General features: G+C 40.4%; 6 protein-coding genes and 2 long non-coding RNA genes across 8 annotated transcripts; 4 read left to right on the forward strand and 4 right to left on the reverse strand.

The window, feature by feature from the left end:
• Positions 1-56: 56 nt before the first annotated feature.
• Positions 57-955, reverse strand: LOC135341082 (proteasome assembly chaperone 3-like). The gene is made up of 4 exons (XM_064537560.1): positions 866-955; positions 715-816; positions 585-665; positions 57-342 (listed from the first exon to the last, which is right to left on the reverse strand). Exons 1-4 carry the CDS (start codon positions 893-895, stop codon positions 184-186), a joined length of 372 nt encoding a protein of 123 aa, XP_064393630.1. The 5' UTR covers positions 896-955; the 3' UTR covers positions 57-183.
• Positions 899-2,932, forward strand: LOC135341079 (serine/arginine-rich splicing factor 1-like). The gene is made up of 5 exons (XM_064537557.1): positions 899-1,091; positions 1,138-1,221; positions 1,400-1,467; positions 1,659-1,994; positions 2,690-2,932. The coding sequence occupies exons 1-5, from the start codon at positions 954-956 to the stop codon at positions 2,769-2,771; spliced, it is 708 nt and encodes a 235-aa protein (XP_064393627.1). The 5' UTR covers positions 899-953; the 3' UTR covers positions 2,772-2,932.
• Positions 2,933-2,959: 27 nt separating this feature from the next.
• On the reverse strand, positions 2,960-3,494 carry LOC135341085 (cytochrome c oxidase assembly protein COX19-like). The gene is made up of 3 exons (XM_064537563.1): positions 3,323-3,494; positions 3,154-3,265; positions 2,960-3,096 (listed from the first exon to the last, which is right to left on the reverse strand). The coding sequence occupies exons 1-3, from the start codon at positions 3,390-3,392 to the stop codon at positions 3,033-3,035; spliced, it is 246 nt and encodes an 81-aa protein (XP_064393633.1). The 5' UTR covers positions 3,393-3,494; the 3' UTR covers positions 2,960-3,032.
• Positions 3,495-3,687: 193 nt separating this feature from the next.
• On the forward strand, positions 3,688-10,513 carry LOC135341090 (uncharacterized). The gene is made up of 2 exons (XR_010396526.1): positions 3,688-3,830; positions 9,727-10,513. It is a non-coding gene; the product is annotated as an uncharacterized LOC135341090 (long non-coding RNA).
• A 1,489-nt stretch (positions 10,514-12,002) lies between these two features.
• LOC135341076 (forkhead box protein E1-like) lies at positions 12,003-13,464 on the forward strand. Its single transcript, XM_064537553.1, has one exon. The coding sequence runs from the start codon at positions 12,102-12,104 to the stop codon at positions 13,230-13,232; it is 1,131 nt and encodes a 376-aa protein (XP_064393623.1). The 5' UTR covers positions 12,003-12,101; the 3' UTR covers positions 13,233-13,464.
• Positions 13,465-13,698: 234 nt separating this feature from the next.
• On the reverse strand, positions 13,699-19,044 carry LOC135341078 (plasmanylethanolamine desaturase 1-like). The gene is made up of 4 exons (XM_064537556.1): positions 18,826-19,044; positions 17,707-17,826; positions 14,731-14,822; positions 13,699-14,312 (listed from the first exon to the last, which is right to left on the reverse strand). The coding sequence occupies exons 1-4, from the start codon at positions 18,935-18,937 to the stop codon at positions 13,836-13,838; spliced, it is 801 nt and encodes a 266-aa protein (XP_064393626.1). The 5' UTR covers positions 18,938-19,044; the 3' UTR covers positions 13,699-13,835.
• Positions 19,021-21,025, forward strand: LOC135341077 (ribosome-recycling factor-like). The gene is made up of 6 exons (XM_064537554.1): positions 19,021-19,278; positions 19,459-19,596; positions 19,868-19,986; positions 20,152-20,243; positions 20,572-20,728; positions 20,859-21,025. The coding sequence occupies exons 1-6, from the start codon at positions 19,068-19,070 to the stop codon at positions 20,940-20,942; spliced, it is 801 nt and encodes a 266-aa protein (XP_064393624.1). The 5' UTR covers positions 19,021-19,067; the 3' UTR covers positions 20,943-21,025.
• LOC135341087 (uncharacterized) lies at positions 20,824-21,968 on the reverse strand. The gene is made up of 2 exons (XR_010396523.1): positions 21,533-21,968; positions 20,824-21,160 (listed from the first exon to the last, which is right to left on the reverse strand). It is a non-coding gene; the product is annotated as an uncharacterized LOC135341087 (long non-coding RNA).
• Positions 21,969-21,973: the final 5 nt, after the last annotated feature.

Genomic DNA, 21,973 nt, shown 5'->3' on the forward strand with positions numbered 1-21,973 from the left:
GATTTACATGTACATTATACGTACCTGAGGCATATAAAACATAAATGAAGCATTAATTACTAAATTAACAACTTCAATTCAGTTTATATACGCATTAATCATGCGGAAATGAAGATGTCACCATAACAAAGAGCAAAATTGTACTAATTTATTTGTACGTAGCTTGTGTTATTTAAATGAACACTAGATTGGTTCCCACATTTTAAGCTTCTCCAGTTCTTTCAGCAGAGGTGGTATGAGTGAGGGGGAGTGGTCCCTGAGCCCCAGGGCTAATAGGAGGGGGGTGTTGGTGGGAAGGCTAAGGTGTCCCGCTATGGCTCGGCCGAACACATGGACCTCCGGCTGCAGAAAGTGTAGAGAGGGTACTGTTTAATCTTAACTCTGTTTTAGCTGTGGTCTGAGGAACACAGTATACTTTAGATGTATTTGTAAATAATCTCTCAGATTGGGAATTAATGAGATGATTAGGGGTGGCATTCTGCTGTGGCAATGCCTTCCTATAGCTACTTTGATATGATTAATACGTGTTCACACTCCATTCCATTTTTACGATATCTCTGCTTATGCTTGAGTCAATGACTCACTTTGTCTTTCCCGAGCAGTGTGCGTACAGAGAAGGAATGAGAAGAGGAACCAGCCAGTACCGGATCACATCTAACCTCCATCTGAATTCAATCCTCATATAGATCTAAATACAATTATACGTCAACATACCAAAGTTCCGAACTTCTGCACTTGAGACACAACTAGCAGAATTTGGTCTCCAAAGTTACTGCATACAACATCAATGTCTAATTCATTGACTGTAATTCTCTCCTGCATGATTTGTGTATTGCACAGGAGCATAAAATACTAGTAGATTTACCTGCAAGGTTTTGATAAATTGGGTGTCCATGCTGTTTGGCGACCCTTTACCAGAATACGTGGTTGTGACTTAAAAAGGGGGAGAAAAAATGTCTACCAAGTTGTATGTTGGGAACCTTCCTCCTGAATGCAAGGACAAGGAGCTTCGTGACTTGTTCAGCTCTTTCGGAGATGTAGACGAAGTAGCAGTCTTCAACAAGGATGATGGGCCTGGATATGCCTTTGTTGTAAGTGTGCCACTGATAGTCTCATTTTTTACTAAACTTTTTTTAGCATTTTGAGAAACAAAAGGAAGCTGACACTGCTATGGAGTCTCTCGACAGCACAGAGTTTCACTCATACACAATCTCTGTTCAGGTTAGCTTTTTCCTCTGTGCATTTTTTACCTGTTCACATTTTCCCCATGTGGTTACTGCAATTTTAATATCGCTCTTCTGCACTTATTTCAGCTGAGATACGGTATACTCATCGACACTATTGGCTAACCAAACCGTTTTTATGTCGAAATGCATTCATTTATCGATCGTATGCTTAGATATCTCGAACAAAGGGTCACGGCTATGGACGAGGATCCGGTCCACCGAGGCCACCCGGAATGAGAGGGTCAGTCGAAAGCTCCCTGGTGTCTGTTCGTCTGTACCTACCTATACATTCGTTTGCACGACTAGAAAAGCTTTAATCGAATCGTTTCTATAAATTGTGTACTACTGCTCGATCCATCACTCCTTCCCTCGTGTGGCAATACATTTCCTCAGTTAAATTTGTATGTTTTTACACCTGAAATTTCTCTTCAGTCCACACTACCGAGACCGTCCCCATCGTCATGACTATCGAGATTCTGACAATCGCCATGGGGGACGGGACTCGTATAGGGATTCTTATCGAGATTCCTATCATCGAGATTCTTATCGTGGCCGAGACGGGAGGCACTCTGACTCACAGCGAGAATATGGGCGGAGTTACCATGGTCGCGAAAGTGGGGGCCATCGACGGGGGAGGGACAACAGCTATGACAAGTATGGTAGTCGCTATGACGATGGGAAGGACTACGGCTACTACGATGACTATGGTAGCAGTCGTCACTCAGAATATCGGAGGAGCAGGAGCCCACCATCTAGAGATTATTACAAGTAAGCAATTACTTCATACCACGTATATATTGATGTGTACAGTGGAATCTCCGAATCAAACAATTTGGTACATTTGTAGCAGAGGTTGTCCCCTCTGTTGAGGTTCATTCAAATTGCTATAAAATATTATAGCCATATCAAAGGCTTAAAGTTAGCGTAAGGTCTGTATAATTATATGCCTCATTCTACTATCTACTTGGAGAAGCTGAGGAACTAGCAATTTATTATGCTTGTAGTACGCCAGTATGGGACAATACAAGCGATCTCTACTATATTGGACATGAGAAGTGTGAGTGTGGTGGTGGTGGTTGTCTGTTACGAGACAGTTTTGCTCTGAGTTAGTTCGTTGGGAGCACGTAGCTTATCCGCTGTCCCGAATCAAGAAGGTGCGCTCGTGAGAGTTTTTTTCAAGTTGTAAGCTAGTGTCCTTTATAGAGAGGTTGTCCTCTGGTGGGATGGTCCGTTATGGGAGGTTCCACTGTACATAATTATACAGGTGTGTTAGTTGTTTCTAACTCTTTCAACTCTCCTCTTCATTGCAACAACCAACAGTTTAAAGTGTGTAGGGGAGTCTCTGTATTCCACATTTTTAAAACTACATGCCAACAATCGCGAGTGTGCATTTCCCCTGCGAACACACTCATATTCGCAGAAATAGCAAAGTAAGGTATGCATCTTTCTGTACCATTCTCCAGGTATGACTCAGAGTATGGCCACCGTAGCAGTAGGAGCACCAGAGACGAATACAAAGAGGGGGGTTCCCGGAGAAAATATTGAACTCAGCTGACACTGTTTATTTGCTTTACAAGCCACTATTTAGTAGATTCTGCACTTATTTGTTTTGCCTTTACCTTATCTTATATATATACATGTGTAGTTATGATTTCTTATCTTATATGCACGGCACTTGTGTACGATGATCCTGATTTTCACATTTATATGATGATTCCATGGGGCAGTGAGGACTAAATCAAACCAACTATTTATACTTAGCACTGCATGAGCATGAATTTATAACACCGTACATGTACATAATAGCTATTGTTCAGTAACTTCGTCTTTGTACCCAAGTTTACTGAACTCCTCCTTTGCCATTAGATTCCTGCATTGTACATTAATTAAACCGTAAATGAACAAAAGCCAGAGGTGTACAAGTTACCTTTCCATTCTACACTGGAGGTAGGACTTCGATTCATCTCTACAGAGACTATTGTCATTGCTATGATTCTTCAAACACCGCATGTACTTGACCATGAACTCCTTGCATTCACCTGAGAGCAAAATTAATATAGGCCACTACACATACAAAAGTATTTAAACTTGTGTACCTTCATGGTCTAGAGGAAAGCTTCCTTTATCAGGAGGCTTGGGCCGAAATGTCTTCTGACCAGGATTCATGCATTTACCGTTTTACACTGCTATAACATGTACATACCTGTAGTACATGTATGGCAGTGGTCGTTTGTGTTGATGGTCAAACGTGAGCAAAATCTTGGTACCATGTGGCCACAAGCTGTTGTTTCTAGTGAGCATTGTTATTTTGGCTCCGACGATGAGATCGAACCCACGGCAGTCCTACATAGTTTTGGGAGGGGAGAATTCAGGGATAGAACTGAGAAAGCGAAGATTCCCAGTGTGTTATTGGAACAACTCTGCCTACAGTCTGAAAAAAGTTCTCAGTTTTCCACGTGGTCTGGAAAGGTGGGCGTGTCGGTGAGGTCGAAGGTCGTCGAGGAGATGACATGCGTAGTGACTCGGCCCAGAGGCCGAGGAAGGGCTCACATTCTTCAGAGAAGGGTGCAGGCAGATTGCAAACCAGGTGGAATGCAGGATAAGGTGAGCTAATAAAGTGGGGATGCATATCTAAAAATCAGCAATCATCTGCTTGTTTAGCCTGGTATGCACTTTTTGTTGGACAATCATATTTGAGGCGCAAGTACGTATGGTGCTGAATATCTTCAGAGCATGTTTGAATGCCATGGGATTATGTTTTGCTATTCTTCCTTGTAAGGTGCTGTTGATGCAGCTAATAATGTGTTAGCTTACTTTATGTAAGTGTTGGTTGGTACAACTAGCAAGTCAACGTTCATAGGAAGACATTGTTATTTATTGTACATCTGCTTGTACAGATACTAAGCTGTTAGCTATAACTGTGTTGTGAATAAAGACTTGCACGTACCTCTTCGCTTTACTAAAAGCCATGAGATCAATTTGTACTCATGATTGTGGTTTGAAATTCCAGATGTGTCTCTGAGAAGAGCCGTGGCCCAACCAAATCATAGGAATTTGGCCTGTTTTATTACTAGTATACCCTCAAATCCTTTCTAAAGCCATATACTTATAGCTAACTCTTAGCTTTAGCTCTTTTTCCAGTGTACGAATCCCCTGCTACTAATAATCAATCCCCTGATACTCGCCAGTTGGGGTTACAGTGATAACAGTACAGTGCTTCAGAGTTCGTGGCTCCCCTTGTGTGCATCTGTCTATTGTTCAACTTCAGCTTAATCGATTCTCAACATCACTTTCATTGTTATTGCACAGTGCTGCCAAACAGAGACTAGCTTCAACTGTACACAGTGACTCTATTGTATTGAATGTTGTTTCTGAGAGTGAATATAATAGATGATTATATGCAGTGGTAATTGCAGACATCACCAATAGCTACTGAAAGTGCATGTGCTTTTAGTAATTGAGGTATCCCATTGACTAGATCCTACGTTAATCTAATTAGTGCCTTGAAGCCTAAACTTCAAGCATCACCTTTTATAACAACCGACATTTCGCCAAAAAATATGTTTTGTTTGTTTGTATAAGTCTAGTACCTAGCTCTGCTGCTCTGCAGTATTACTAGTCAGATGAGGTCCAGTCAGAGATAAAAGAAGAAAGGGATTAGCAACGGTCGAAAAAATGTAATTATCCGTGATGCGCTACGTCATCGTCTTTCTTCCTCTTTTGTAGCCTCCATTTATATCTAAAAAAACATGCTTAAGGAAATCAAAATCAAGAATTTATGCAGCCTAGTCGATCAACAGAGACACATGTAAGGAAGATATGTAGGTAAAACATCATAGGCAGTGCCCATTTTAGCATTTTGGTTATAAAATGTAAAAAACGTAAGGAAATGTATGCAGCCCAGTTTGTCAACATAGAAACAAATAAGCAGGATATGTACGCAAAACATTATATGGCTACGGCAGTGCTTCTTAAAAGGGGGCAGACCAATAATACTAGTTTTCAAGCCCTAGAGCACCACAGTTAATTCTTCCACGCTTTAAATAAAGCACAAGACACATGTAGCCTTATTATACGCGATAATAAGGTCTCAAGAGACTAATAGCTAACTAAAAGTAAGTTTACGGGCGTTGTGCCGGGAAATAATGCGCATCAAGGATGGTTGAGGAAATCAATATGAAATCAATGTGAAATGATCACGTGAGTTACTCCCGTTGCCAATCCCTCATCTCTGGTTCGACATGCGTGCACAAATCACTACAAGTGCAATGCATTTGCGTCACAAATGACATCAATGCACTGAACTTCTAGCACGCATACCAACCAAACCAACCAACCAAACCTCCTCTGATTACCAGTGTATACTGTTTGGTCTGTGGTGATTGTTGTTTAAGTGTATGCATTGCTAGGTGCTCTGTTTGTCCTACATACCTACGTACAGGTCAATGTTTATACTCTGATCTTTATTATAACCACTTCTGCAGCTCCACCCATGTTATAACTAGAATATTTTATGCTGGTGAAAAACCTTTGCGGAATGAGCCAAATCAGTAGAAAAATTGACCCTTTATTATTGCGTTCTGGCAAGGATCATGTGCTTTATTTTAAATTGATCAACCCTTGCAAAGTTTGCATATATTTGATGCTCACAAAAAAATTCTAGTAATAATTATAGTAGTTAGACCTTAGTAAAATCAATCCAAACATTATAGACTTTTGTGATATAGACTACATTACCATTGCACATGCAGTTTAATATGTTGTTGAGCGCACTATTATGCATACACATAGTAGCACATGTCAAAATGTTAACAAAGTTTCAGATAGGTGTATGGGGAAAGTTGCCACGTATAACAGTACATTTACACCATCGACATTGTCCAACATTCATAAGTCACTCATAATTTTCTACGGCACAGATCTAGTAGTCGTAGGAGTACCGTGTGTGTGTGTGTTTTTGATAGACTTTCTGTTGTGTGGAATGATAATAATAATGTTGTGCATATCAGGTATCTGTAGATCGATGCACATCTTAATCAACCTGTTGTTGAAACTGTACACACTCAATACCAAACAATTGGGCCACAGCCAAAGCACACAACAGTATGTAATGACTGCTCCAGCTCAAGTTTATATCTGGGCCTCACAATTGTTAGTAAATCACTGAGAGTGTGTGTAGACACACGCAATTTATTGTCAGTTTAAAAATGGCAGCTATAGGTACTATACACCTTGGTCTTGATACTCAGTAAAACCATGCACTGCATATAATGGCCTTAGTGCTCACTCACTTCCTAGTATCCTACAGTCCGCAGTACGTGTCCCGTACAAGGTGGATGCTGTCTAGAACAACGGTGTTTCTCATTTGACCGTGGTGAAGTCACCATTAAACGGTCACGGTAAGTAATGGTGCTCAGAGTAGAGATTCAAGCATATAATTATAGGTGACATTATTCATTAATGGTGACTTTGTTGCTCATTAGAGATTCATTCAAGCATATAACTATAGGTGACATTCTTAATTAAACAGTGTTATGTATATATGTTATTGTTGTAGGAATGGGAAACAGGAACCAAACAGTCATAATGACATTGCGTTATCCCCGCCCCCATGATGTAATAGGGTGTTACCACACTTCGGCCACCCTACATATACATGATAGGTGTGAGCTTATAGCTATGTAGAGGTGTGGCTCTATTTACATATGCCCACATGAAGAACCAGTTACTACTGATTAGCATCTACGCATCGCTATAAATAGAATTGCCTTCTTGGGCGTCCTATATTTATACGCAATTAATTGGGTCGGTACAAATGATCAAAGTCAAACTACTGTGTGTACTGTGCTACCTACCTTTCTGACCGAGTGGTTTTGTACAGCCATTGTCACGGCCGATTGCTCTTGAATTGCTATCAGCCTTGTCACACTAGGTCCCCTGCATTCTATCAAGGGCAAAGGTCTGAAGTGGGGAGACTTTGCCACGCTTGGAATATATTCAATTTTGTGTGGAATTGTGTGTGGAATTCTATAATTATCAGGGTGTCATACAGGGGAGGAAAGGGGGGATATCCCCCCCCTATCTCCAATTTCCCCCCCCTTTTTTGCTGACTGAGGGTCCATAGCTGGCAATTTTACATACTATGAAATAACAGTTGACCTTTTTTTAGCAAAATTTTCTGGTTACTTTTCTTATTTCCCCCCTCTACTTCAAAATCCTGTATGACACCCTGATTATTATAGCTAGCATTGCAAAGTAGCCACTGAAAGGTGTGTATTCGAAAACTAGTGCTCCTTAGCTAGTGTGTGTTGACTCAACACGCTACGCTAGGTCCCCTAGTAATGATTGATTTCTCTAGAATGAGGCCATTGTTTGGTGTATATTACCTCAGCATGTTATGTTTTGGAGTCCCCTAATAGTGACCCCAATGGTTTTTTGGCTCCCCATAGTGACCACAGTCAGCATGCATGCATGGTGTATGTGGTGAACCTACCACTTTTTAAGGGTGGAAAAATGTACCCCCTAAAACACACTACCCTCTGAAGTTGAAAGTGTATCTTTCGGCTCTTTCTCGTGTGGACTGCTATGTTTCCCATAGTTCATAATCCTCTACCAAAATACTAATCAATCAATCTGTGGTTTCCTATAAAGCGCTTATGTCATTACACTGGCTTTAATCATAATGAAATTGTTGTTATGAGTGTGAGAAAAAATGGCTTCTTTCTCACAGACTTAGCAATAAGTAAACATGCATACTTCCCCTGTACATATACATGTAGAGGTGCACCCTGTGAATGTGTGGGCCTGCTATTATTTTCCAAACTCAGTTCCCACGCTTTTTGTTCATTTCAATATATCGATGGGTATTGAATCTTAGAGTGCGTGTTTAGAGTTTTTATTTACCAGTTTATGGTAACGCACTCTTTCTTGAGCCACCAGCAGCTGTGGTCCAGGTGGGCAATAGAATGATGTTTACTCTTTCCACTATGTGTGCACATGCTTTTAGTCTTATCTTCTGACCATTTTATCGGAATTGAAAGTCACTCAACTGTCAACAACCGTTAGCAGTACGTATCTGATTTCTCCAAACTGTTTGTTTGTTGATAGGTGTGTGCATATAATTATACTCTTATCTAGTTTACGGTTTACTGTGATTCAGTTTGGAAAAGTGTTTCGCATATTCTATAACATTTCTTCAGATCACTTGATCCTCCATAACAACTCTGTTATGTCTGTCCAATAGTATATTTGTGACAAGCGTTCCTACGCACGTACATGTGTGTACCCAAACCTCACAGTGGTAAACATAAACTGTGTGTTCAATCCAAAACGCAGAGTTTGAGTTTTGAATTTCACCCCAATACACAGCTCAAAGCTGCTGTTATTGCTCTGCTATTTCCCTATTGACTTGATCCATCATGTGGCCCTTTGATATCTAGTGAGATGTCTTTGTGTCGGAATGTATCATCCAGTAGGAGTGAGTATTTTCAACTCTCCCACTTTGGCAGTCCTTTTAGAATGTCACGGTCTATGGCTCAACTAAAGAAAGAGTATCTTGACTAAAGCATCTTACATGCCAAACTAATAGGCGATTAGTGTGTTTAACTACCCGTTACGTTTGTTTAAGTGCTCTGCATGAGTCATTATTTGCTCATACACCACCTGACGTTCTTCGTTGTGGCTCCCTACCAGCGATTGCATTCTTCAAGGTAATCGTGGCCAGTAAAAATGACAAACTTTTCCACTGTGTCAACCACAATTTGGACTATTTACAGTTCATAGTTATTTTTTGCGACAAATTTATTCAAAACATGAAAGTGCTAGCTTAGAAAGAGTTAGAGAAAGGGACATTTATTTGTTGATAACTTAACTGGTCCATGGGTGACTTAATTTCAATCAACAACAGTAAAGTTTGTCAATGGCTCCAATGGCCCAAAGCCGGTACAGTAAACAGTTAATTGTGAACCACTTGAAATGTTTACTAAACCTTAATTAGGCTTGCAAAATTATACAATCTCTAAGCTTGAGTTTTGGTATACAGATTTGCTAATGTTTTCCATATGTGAGGTGGTTGGCATCAAAACTGTTTGGTTCATCCCAAGTGTGTGGAGTGTGGGTTGTGTGTACAACCTAAGAAGTGGCATACCATTAATCCGTGTATTTTGAGATTACTAAAAATAATTACTGTGTATCCTATAGCTATGTATGCTTTTGATTTTGAACGTTGGAATGTTTATGACACACATATTATTTGTCGAGATATCGAGATCGCTATAAGTGTATGCTTTACTCTAGTTTGTTTAGAGTATCCTCTCTGCATTTGTGTAAACCTTTTTTTGATTGATTCATGTTAATCAACTTACCTTCTCAAATATGCACACAAGAATACCTCCCTTGTACACTCTTTTGCCTTAAGGCATCCAGTTTTCCAAGCACATTTGTACACCCACTCACTTATAACTATACTAACACCCGCTCATCTGCACACACGTTTCAGCAGAACTGCTCTGTGTCATATCAACCAGCTTCTACAGTGGAATTCAGTCAAGAATCTATCGTTATGAAGCCTGGTGGTTACAGCGAAGACGAATCGACTGATGTATTTATGGGCGAGTTCTCTTCGGACTCCTCATCCAGTAGAGGAACAAAGAAAGCTAGAGCATCCTCCTCCTCATTCAGGAAGGAGAGTGGATATGGATCTGACCCTATAACGAATAAATGTACAAATAGATCATCACGTAATAGTTTTCAATATAGATCATATTCATCTGTAACTTCAAACGGACGTGCAAGGCCATCTTTAGGTCGAGGATCAAGATCTCATGTTGTTGACAACCATTCTTTCTCAACCACAAGTAGAACCACAAGTAGAACCAAAACAAATTAATCATCGTACTTCGATTAAATGTGGTATTAAAATTTCGATATTAAAGAACACATTCTGTCTGTGTTTTGTTTTGTCTCATTTTCTTTCATGTGGCTTCTGAGGGTGACCATATTAAATGCCAAACACCTGATGTCCAACCACGGATGATTGCCTCGGGTGAACTGTTATTGGTGCTCGAATTACTGACAAGAATACGACTCAAAGTGAACTTGTTTCATCCTCCATCAATTCCTTATTATAACATACATTAACCTTCATTGCCACCCTTACTTTGATCTTGGATCACTTCACCTTTTTATCCTATCCCCACGTTCCCCACACATGTGGTGTTCTTTTCACCTATCATATTATTTTGTTGCGTCAGCAATTGTGTTGGAAATGTGTTGTTGTTGTTTTGAAAGTGTTAATTCTGCGTACATGATTGAGTATCAGTTTGGGAGTGTGCCGAGGGAGGTGTTGAAGCGCTTTCAAACTGGTGCCTAGAGAGCTGTGGCCTATTTTCAGTTTTGGTTGTTCTATCATACATACAAAGAGTAGGCATTTCTTATCTTTCTCCCTAGAGCCTTGGTGTGGTAGAGTTGTGCACTGATTGCGTTTGTTAGGTGATTCCCACACAATCATGAATAATTAGTAACTGAAACCTTAGAATTAATATCTGGCCCTCAATAAATTCACCAACAGGCTTGTGGGGAAATGGGACAAAACTATTTACTTCAATTGGCTTCCACATTGTTGTTTTGACATACATGTAAAAATTTTACTCTTATAGGGGTGGTGTCCAGTATTGCTCATCCCTGCCCGCAGCTGTAGGTAGTGTAATGCTGTAACGGGCAGCTGCTTGCTCAGTGAGTTCCCCTTCGCATCAGTTTCATTGTGGTTTGCTCCATTGCTCTGTTATGGATTGCACTGTTATGAGTTACTCAATAGACGTTCTGTATGATGAACAGTAACTGTGTATACTTTCATTTCGGGACTGTTGACAACTTCATATGTTGCATTAAGCTGGGCTCTCAGTTAGCTATGGCCCACTGTTTAAGCAAACCCAACGCACTGTTATGATTTTTTGCAGGGTTTGGTAAACTTTATCTATATTACAATCTCCTTGAATGGCTCAATTGAAATCACATAAGACTCTCATTTCAACATCTGCAAAACTGTTTCTTCTTCAAGGAAATCCCAAATGCAGTGACTTGGTAATCCTTTCACGTGTATTATATTTTACTATATATGTAGGTCAGGTTATCTTCCCAAAAAAACTCTCCTTGTACTCGTAACTGTGTATGACGGAATAGTTTGATTAGTGCCAACTCCTCCATCCACTACAATGCATGTAAAGTTTATCGTTGATTTGCTGTCTGTTATCAATTCTGAAATGCAATACTGAGGTATAGTTTTGTTTTGCAGTATTATGCAGAATTTTAAACTCTAGTCTACATCAGCTTGTATGCTATCAGTGTGCTTATCGTTTTTGGGATGTTATTTATCAAATCTTAGTTAGAGTCGTATACGTAATCAGCAGATATGGCTTTCAGCACACCTTTGTATACACAGCTAAGATGGTCTCTTTATTAATCTCTTTCTTAATTAAGAGGCTGCCCAATGCCCATCCATCATTATTACTTATCAGCTTCGTTCGCCCCTTTCAGTTTTGAGTTAGGCGCCATGCAGTACAGCATTTAAGCTAATCTTATCAATACTGCTATGCATTTGTCACTAATTGCTTTCAACTCACAGACCTCTCTATACCTGGAAATGCATGACTGCAGGTGGACACTTTCAATTCTGGTTAGCACAATGCATGCAGCCTCTCTTGATCATGCAACCGGAAGCCATAGATGAGTTGTGAACGTTTGTGGGCGTAGCTCCTCGTATAAATTCAGAGCTCTGTTTTTCTAAAGTTGTTCTATTCCTGGACTAGTTATAGAGTTGTTGTGGAATTGTTTCATCACTAAATATTTCCTCTGTTGCTTTGCAATAGTAAATAAGTAATGCCTGAGTCGATGCATTCCAGTTCAGACATCGATGCAAGCAGTCCAACTCAACAAATAGTTGGAGGAGACAGCTACAGACACAACGGTGATAGCAACTGCGAGCAGGAGATCAGGCAAGCACTGGAGAAATCTCTGGCAATGAGCAAAAATGCAAAGACAACTCCTGAACCTGTGGCTACAATCCCAGCAAGAGCCATCAGTCTCAACGACACCTACACTGATGATGGGGACGACAAGATGAAGCATGTAAAGCCTCCCTATTCTTACGTTGCATTGATCTCAATGGCAATACAGAACTGCTCTGAGAAGAGACTTACGCTCAATGGCATATACGACTATATAACTCAGAAATTCCCCTACTACAGAAATAGAGAAAATCAAGGATGGCGAAACTCGATTCGTCACAATCTCTCTCTGCACGAATGCTTCATGAAACTGCCTGCAAAAGGTGGAAAGAATGGTAAAAGTCATTACTGGGTTCTCGATCCTAACCATGAAGTTATGTTCGAGGAAGGCAACTACAGGCGACGAAGAAGGCGGCCGGTGAAGAAAGTAGCTTTCTCAGCAACCAGTTATGCAAGTCCATACGCAGCCTGTGCATACCCACGGCCTGGATACCATTACTATCCTACTCAAGACCTGTACAGCACAGGCACTCGCCCCATGATGCAGTATGGAAATGCATGGGACCCTATGGGGCAAGCCATGTTCTCTTCGATGTCTCCTGGTCTGACATCCATGAACGGAAACCACAGCAACAATAACACACTGCAGAGCCCTCTTGCTGCAGCTCAGTCTCTCGCACGTAATCCTGCAGACCTGTCCTCTTACGGTAGTCAAAGTTTCATGTATTCTCCTCGCAGCACCTCCGACATTGGACGAAACAGCTCCCTTCCGTTGATCACTCCTTACCCTCCTCCCTCCTCTATGTTCTCAACAGGACTATCCTACACTGGACAAGCAGCTGCTACAGGTATGGGTACTTCACCACTTTCGCTACTTGGAGGTTCAGCAATGACTCAAGATAGCTCGGTGAAACTACCTGCTTTTTCAATCGGAACCTCCGGCAATACTTCATCGCAATCACTTCACACGAGCCCTGCTCCTCTCTGGCATCCCGGACATTAATTTGTTTAGAGAGAAAACTGACATTGTACATACAGGTATCACAATTCATATCAGCAAGAACAATCAGTGTACAGTGTATGTGTGTCGTTTTGAATTGTTTGGCTCCCATAAATGTTCACAAGTCCGTCATTTAATTTGTTGAGCAATTTTCACATCACTTCAATCAGTTATTCACATCATAGTTGCTTATTATTACAGCAGATTCATAATAATAATTATTAACTTAACGAAATCAATGTGCCATAAAATGAGTATTTTATAACTGTAATGAGGCCAGTAATATTGCATTAAGTGGGTCCGTACTCTCATAATAGCCAACATGTTGTTCACCCACACAACATATTATGTGAATACCTACTGGAATTAGGAGGCCCACTTGCTCAAATCACCCCACGGCTCATATGAATGAAAACAAACCATCTCCCTCAGCTCATCCTCCGCATGCACTTTTCCCTTAGCAGCATAATTATGTTTTAGTAATTATCATGTCAACTTGAGTGTAAATAATAAATAGTAGGAGTGAAAAATGCTACATTGTGGTGTGTGGTAAAACGAAGGTTTGGTAAAATGAAATGCATGCATGTGCAATAATAAATAGATAAATTATTTTTTGTTCGTCCACTTTAAATCATCTTCTCTTGCTCTGAAGCCAGTTAACTTGTAAATAGTCCACTCAACCATAGTCCAGAATCTCATCAGTTCCAGCGGATGGTCACACCAGCCAGTGGTAATGCAGAAATACACCTCATGTGGTGCAACGTGGTGATATCTGTGGTGTCTCTTTGGGAGAATGATCCGCCAGTCTTGAAGCTTCTCAACAATCCAAGGTAGGCCCGAATATGTGTGAGACCACTTATGAATCTGGTTCGTAAAAGTCACGAAAAATGCCAATGCTATCAAGTAGAGGTAGACAGGGAACCAAAAGGAGATTTGATCTTGTGTTTGTAGGGGGACAGCGATAATGACAAGAAGAAGCGGGAATATCGCACACAGACAGTTGTCTCCGTTTGTTTCGACAAAATCGTGACGAGTAATGGCCAGAGGGTCAACATGGTGCTCTCTGAAGGGCCGTATGAAAGCCTAAAGGGTAGGCGGTGTGTACATGTGTGGAGGATATTTACTTAGGGAACATTAAACAAATATAGCCCCACTACAATTTAGAGTCCCTATCTACTCCCACTGGTAAAGCTATATAAAGAAAGCTGCAAGTTAAGGTTTAGTACAATTCTTAAGACACTTCAAGCACATTAGGTGGCCGCCTCTGATCATGGAGTTCAAAGTACCTTAGATAACCTTATCATGGTTATCTCATTAGCTGCCCCATCTTGTTCTTACAACAACAATAATGTATTGCAGACAAAAGTTTGCACAGTTCCCATAATGCAAAGCTGTTAGACCAGCGTTCCCAAACAATCCTAAACATTATGGGAATGTGCCTTGCCACCTGCTACTCTAATCATGTCACCATATGTTAATAATGCCCTTATTAGGGGTATACCTTTCCAAAGACAGGCATTTTCACGCTCCCATAGCTGTCACATGCCCAGTGCACCAGGCCAGAAAGGAAATCAGCCGTAATGATGCCCAGAACTGCAGGGAGGGGAATAACACATTCTAAACTTGATGCGAGAACCTTGAGATACATTTTAATTAGTTGGTGGTACTATCCCTGATAAAGGGTTCAAGTTCCTTGTATGGACACAGACATACGTACATACATGACTGATTCACTGTTATTCTGGGGTTTGTATTTTGTACACCTTATACCACAGACGCCCACGTAAACACAGTCTGGTCATGTCCCCGTGTTACAGTAGTGCATAAAGTTATAAATGGTATAGTGGCAGAACAGGCAAGAACTGTTCGCCAAGTACATAATTACAATAGAGCAAAGTCACCTTTTTAGCGGAATACACATAGCGAAATACACAGTTCAAACCCAGACACCAGCTGGCAGGGCTGTGCAATGACCCAGGGAGGAGCACAGGTATATCAGTTACCCCCAGGGACTATGAGGTGAGACAGCCCGCCCACCTACAAAAGGTGTTTTAAATGATTATAGATTACAGGGCATACCCACCTCACTGACCACAAAGTAAAATACCGCACATCTTGTGTTTGGCATTACATGTATCCATAGATACAGTATCTACGATGCATCTAAATGTAGGTAGCAAACAATTGGGTGACATAACATAATCTTGTGCTCATGCAGATATCACAAAGTTCTGTTGCAAATGCTGACTGCAAATCACACTTCTCAGTCCAGAACCTCAGATACCACGACACAGTTCTGATTAATCAGATTAGTCAGCACAAACAAAAGCAGCTGTAGGCTATTAGTCAACATACATTCTTAAGGAGGCATGTTCCTCCTTCTTACATTCAACAGTGAACAGTGTAACAAGAGGAGCCTCAAAGGCACAGACCATAGCCTGGTAGCTCCCCTACACTAATGTAGCACCATCCAGCTGTTTAATTGCGCCATGACAAAAATTTACTGACAAATAACAACATTTTTAAAACCATGAAACAACAACCACATAGTGTACATTCTAATGAGTGCTGTCAATAACTGTGCTCTCAAGGTAGTAATGCTCGTATTCTGTTACCACAAGAATTCTGCAAGGTGGCGTAGTTTATTATTTCCCAACTCATATGCATCTAGATAACAGAGCTGATTTCCAAGAAGGTCTTCAGTGAAAGTGTGTACATACAGGATAAATAGAGAGAGGTCTATCTCAGTCTCTCTGCTTTCATTTTCCAGCAGATAAGTACAAGGGAGTACCTATTCCCAACAGAGCTGATATCAAGATGATGAATAGCTCTGAGGGATGCTAAATACATCATAGTTCAATACCTCATGATAATATGCAGATGTTAAAACATACCTTTCAAGCACACCTCCTCCAAAAATCACTAAGTTTATAATTAAATTAGGTCAGTAACATCTCATAGGAATACATAAAGGACAGCATACTATAATTGTGCATAACAAGTTTAAATATGGGCCAACCTTCAATGCATCCACCCACAGTGGAACCAGAAACTCTAAGAAAATAAGGTCATGAAGGTTCTAGAAGAGAGTAGAAATAATATTCTCACTTGCTTGTTTGTGAAGTATTAACTTAATTTGCATGCATAAGCCCTGCCACACTTCAATGAGGCTGTGGAAGGCTAAGCGTTACTATCTACTGTGCGTGGAACGGCTATCTTGGAGTGACGTTTCACTGACGTCTGAGAATTAGCTTCGTCAACGTTGCGGTAGGTATTGGTCATGTGCGGTCACCGCCCATGCAGTTTTTGTTAGGAAATTCATAGATTACAAATGCATATATACCATCGTGGTTTGTCTTTGACATCACAGAAGCAGAGCACTTCATCATCTAACCTCTCAATATCTCAGAAAATAAAAAAGTTCTAGATAACAATTCATGTGTGAAAAAATAATACCTTAGCTGACAAGTTTGCTTGAGTTCCATCGCTAAGCGAAAAAATACCGAGTAGTGTGTACTTAAACTATACGAAATCATGCATAAGCTAAACTATTCAGGAATGTTGTGCCAGAGTTTTAGACCTTAGCCGACAATGCTTGGTCTTTTTCATCGCTAAGCGATTGTCCACTATAGAAAAATCTTGCTGTTTTATAAACCACCACATACCCACCAACTTTGGTTGCCATGGAGATATATTGGATATGTGTTAGATCATTCTTTTACCTACACAATGGTATCAGCAGCATTTTTTTAGAAATGTGACAATCACAATTCACATTTATGTACCAATAGGAGCAAATTTGCGTTTTTTACTCTCTAGACTTAGGCAGTGAGAGAAAGCACTGTCTATTCTCTTATTGCTTATCAGAGGTACTGTACTACAGTAGAACCTCGATTATCCGGCCCTTCCATTATCCGGAACCTCGATTATCCGGCTTGGCAGTTTTCTTGTTATCAGATCAGAAAATGGGCATGTCCCTTAAACGCGCATGCGCATTGCAGCTGTTACCATGGAGACATGCCTGCTTATCTTCTGGGCATGCGCAGACAACCATGTGGCACTGCTGTTTATCAATAAAGTGGGTGGATCAAGGCGTGGTTTATCTATTCGATTATCCGGCATATTCACTTATCCGGCCTGCTTCTAGAACCAAGGTGTCCGGATAATCGAGGTTCTACTGTAACAACAAGTAATCAGATATCCCTGAGTTGATACAGTATTCATTAAGGAATGTTGCCACAACATTACAACCACCCACGTATAATAAAGTGTTATTTGCATTAAGGATCTTTACCAAATACGATTACAACCACCCGCAAAATAATATTATAGGACCTTTACCAAATGCAGTAAATGGATTACAGCAATTTAAAGCTACATTTGAAGAAATACTCAAAGCATTCATAGGTCTAGAATAGGCCACCTCTTTTGTCCATTGGTGTGGCCATTATTCTCAGTGTATATATTATGGACTTACATATTCCGACAATCATTTGAGGAATGTTGACAGGTTGAAAGTTCTTGATCAGGAGGTAGAGTACGATACAAGTCTGGGTTCCCACAAAACTGATACATGTGATCTCAAAACATCTCTTTTCTGAGTTCAAGGAAATGAAAAACACATTAATAGCAACCACAATAAGAGCTATAAAGGAAGCACAGTGTAGACTTCTCTTGATGATTGCAAGCACGTGACAATTTAGAAATGGTAGCATTCGACGAAATGATTAGCACACACTCCGAACCCTTTTGTATCATAGACAAATTTGTCACTGGTTAATATTAGGTTAATATTAGGTTGAGATCATGCTCTATTGTAAACAATAGTGCATTCATGTAGCTTCACATGGCTCAGGATTAACCGGTTTAACCTCTCCATATTGGGCTTATAGAATATTCATGCACTGCTAGTATGAATGACACAATCTCTTGTTGAAGAACAATTTTTTGACACAAGATTCACGTCACATCAGTGTAGCTTCAGCAATTGTAGAGATAGTATGTTGCAAAGAGGAAACACAATTTTAACACCACTGGTTATATTCCTCATTACAAGTGGTATAGTGTTTGTACAGTAAAGTGATTGTTTACTCATTGTGAGAGCTGTCAGCACACATAAAACAGCAGCTTCTTAGCAACAGGCAGTCTAAGAAATGAGGTCACCTGGCACAATGTGTTTGCACACATCCACTAAGAAGCTGTTGAATACGAGTGTGAGGTATTTGTGTAAAGGTACGACAGTAAGTGGTAAAAGAAGTACAGCTCAAAGACCTAGCCTTACTCGTAATGAGAATGGTTACTAGAGAATGGATCCTTGCACAAATTACGCATAGCATTATATAAAGGTTGAGAAGACTGTATGCACTTTCACTCGGAAATCACAGAGTATATGTACCAGAGACATATACATGTATAATCAGTAATATAATTATAATTATATCAAAACTAATGACCACATCTGTACACGAGGTACGTATATACCAAAACAATTATGATAATCGTTTGATAGTGAAAACAATAGAAAACTTCACCTACTATAGCTACAATGATTCAACAAGCACACACACCCCCTAGGTAGCAATGAAGTTGCAGTGACCTTTAGTGTAGCCTCCAGCCAGTTCCTTGGCTCCAGCATGATTCCTGCCCCCTCTGGGAGCCTTATGAGTCTTATCAAATTCAGCTGCCTTTATTGGACACTCCGTCACCATGGTTGGCCAGTCGAGAAGATTTAGAGTACAGAACAAAAGTCAAAGCAGCTAGCTGCCACCGCAAAGATAACCTAATGGTATTCATAGTGTTAAACATAGAGACACGTGTTGGAGTGAATCAGGAGATTCTATGGCTCAAAGACGTCTTTTTGGATTACTTCACTCCATGCACTGGTCCCGTGCCAAGAGCATAACTGTGGAGGCCCCTAAAGTGGCCTGGACTTGCTGCCATGACTCTAGGGCTGCTCTAGCAGGGAAAAGATGGATGCATTCTTTGTCATCTGTCTGGTACATCATAAAGCGTAACTCATATGCAGTACAGCGATCATACGCAAAGAAAGGTTATCATTATAATAATGTATCTGACGTGTCTGTTAAACTTTTTTTTTTATTCAGTGATTTATTATTATTTGCACCAGCCCCTCCCCCTTTTTTATACACCTCTTGCTTCCAAATTTAACCAGTGTCGACGAAGTATGTAAAATTAGAGGTTCACTATAACTATAACTATTTTTATGCAGCTGCTAAGAGTCAGAAGCGTTTGAATGAGGAAGAGGCTGGAGTAATAGACCTGGGGCGACTAGAATCCTCTATGCAGGCCGCCATTGCTGGCCTCACGAGCGAGTTCACAAACACTGTTATTGCACGCATTACTCCAGGTATAGTTGGTATATATGCGTATACTGTATGTGTGATTGCTACATATACATGAATGGGCTTTATTAGAATGTTATACATAATTATACATGTAGTATATAATGTAATGTAACACTTATACATGTAGCTGAACTTAGCTATAGCTGCGCATGTAATTTATACCCCTGTAATATTTATTGATCACAGCACGAGTGACTCGATCGTCTCTGTTGTTTGTTTTAGTAAAGAATTTTGTTACTGCATCGTTTTGTTGCTAACGACATCACCGTGCAGCCACTCTGGACAGGGTGACTGTGGAGATTGATGGACAGCGTTATCCTTTGAAGGCAGTGGCACAGATCGGCATGCCCAATCCTTCTCTTATCGTTGTCAACCTCTCCTCGTACCCAGAGGTACATGCTGAAATCCATTTCATTTGTATAATTATATGGTTATATACATAGAGGATGCACTTTCATAATAATAATATAGTGTCATAATAATTAACAGCCATCCCTGTAATGTGATGGACTGCACAGTGTTGAGGACTATAGTTTATTTTTATTTTGCCCCCTCAGGCTGTTAACGATGCAGTAAATGCCCTGAGGAGCTCTGAACTGAACCTAAACCCCATACCAGAGAAGAATGTTATTAAGGTACCAATTCCAAAGTGAGTTTGCATTACGATAATTAATTCCTCACAATCCCGTGAATAACGCGTTACCTCACCAGTCCTGTATATAGTGTGGTGTATAATGGGAGTTTGGAATTGTGTAAATATGCTAGATTCCACTAAAACACTTTTCTATTTGTAAACATAGCTCTAGTAGGGGGGGGGGGGGGGGGGAATATTCTGTAACGTACCTGCGTTAAATATTATACTATGTACTCGTCAGAAGACTGTGCATCAACTTTATTAATCAGTATGCAGTCGAAAATAATGTTGTATGTTGCCCCTTACTTCCCTGGTCATTCTCCCTCCACTCTCTGGGTGCTAGGATGAGCAAAGAACTTAGAGAGAGACTTGTAAAGGTTGCCAAGGCCAGTGCTGAGAAGACAAAGGTGGGCATCAGGAAGGCAAGACAGAAGGGAATAACTGATATCAAGATCAAAGATGATGTGTCTAAAGACACAGTACGGAAGCTGGAGAAACATGTAAGGATCTAGTTATACAGTGGAGCACCCGTTAGATGGTTTTAGGCCTTGAAGCAGAGTTCATAACTGATTACTCTGATGATCATAACCTGATATCATTCATATAATTATAATTACAATTATACTGCAGATTCAACAACTGACTGATGACTTCACGGATAAAGTTGATGAGATGCTGAAAGCAAAAAATAATGAATTGACACAGGGGACGTGATTCTACATGTATAACTCAATCAATAGCATGTTCGTTAATTTTCCACCACAGGTATTACAAAACACATAAAAATTATTTTGTGATTGTCTCTTCAAAATCAATGCAGACTGCAATTTCTTGCTAATCTTTGCCTTCGTGTTGATCGAGGCTATGTGATTTTGAGCTGTCGTTTTAGTTTCTATATTAATAGACACCACATTTATGGACTGATGATACACCTGTACGGAAATGAATAATTAACAGAATCACAATACATTGAGTCAGGAGTGCATGAATTCCTGATTGAGTATATACATGTAGGGGTACATATGTCATACAGTCAAACCTCCGAATAAAGGTATACATGCTTATACATTTTTTGAGAGTTTGTTGTGTGTCTATAAAATGATGTTGGCACTCCTAATGCAGTTCGTATTTGGATAGTCCTTTATTTGACTATTATACATGCACTAGAGTTAAGGTGGGCCGTAATTACTGCTCTATATAGACAAATTCGATACCAAATATACACATATCACCAAAATAATCAAATCATGCTCGTATACATGTTGTGTGGTGCCCCCATAATAGTAAGTAGTTACCCTACTCACCCGAGTGTCTCTGGTGGTATAGGTGTAGCTGTACAGTTTAAGAGGAAGCTCTGTCTCACCCTATCCAGCACACTGCTACGATAGTACCACTCACTTGACCTTACATCAGATAGAGTCGGAGCCATCAGGCACACACCCTCCTGGAGCTGTGGACGGGATGAATTATTATGGAGATACAGTTTAAAAGGAAGTGGAGCAATCTAGTGCATTTGAGGATATCATATCCACAGAGGTGGACAGTCTGATTCTGTCTCCGATCCTAGAGGTATCAGGTAGACCAGAAGTCAGCTCAAGCTGTTGGAACTTCTCAACTAGCTCCCTTTTGTCAGAAGTCTTGTCAACCGCCGTCGAGTCTTCATCATTCGATTCTGATCATCATTCCGGACATAGTTAGTCTCATGAATCAGCCGCCGTTCTTTTGGTGGTTCCAAAAGAACGGCG

Source organism: Halichondria panicea, chromosome 9 (assembly GCF_963675165.1).
Source record: "Halichondria panicea chromosome 9, odHalPani1.1, whole genome shotgun sequence".
Taxonomy (NCBI): Eukaryota; Metazoa; Porifera; class Demospongiae; order Suberitida; family Halichondriidae; genus Halichondria; species Halichondria panicea.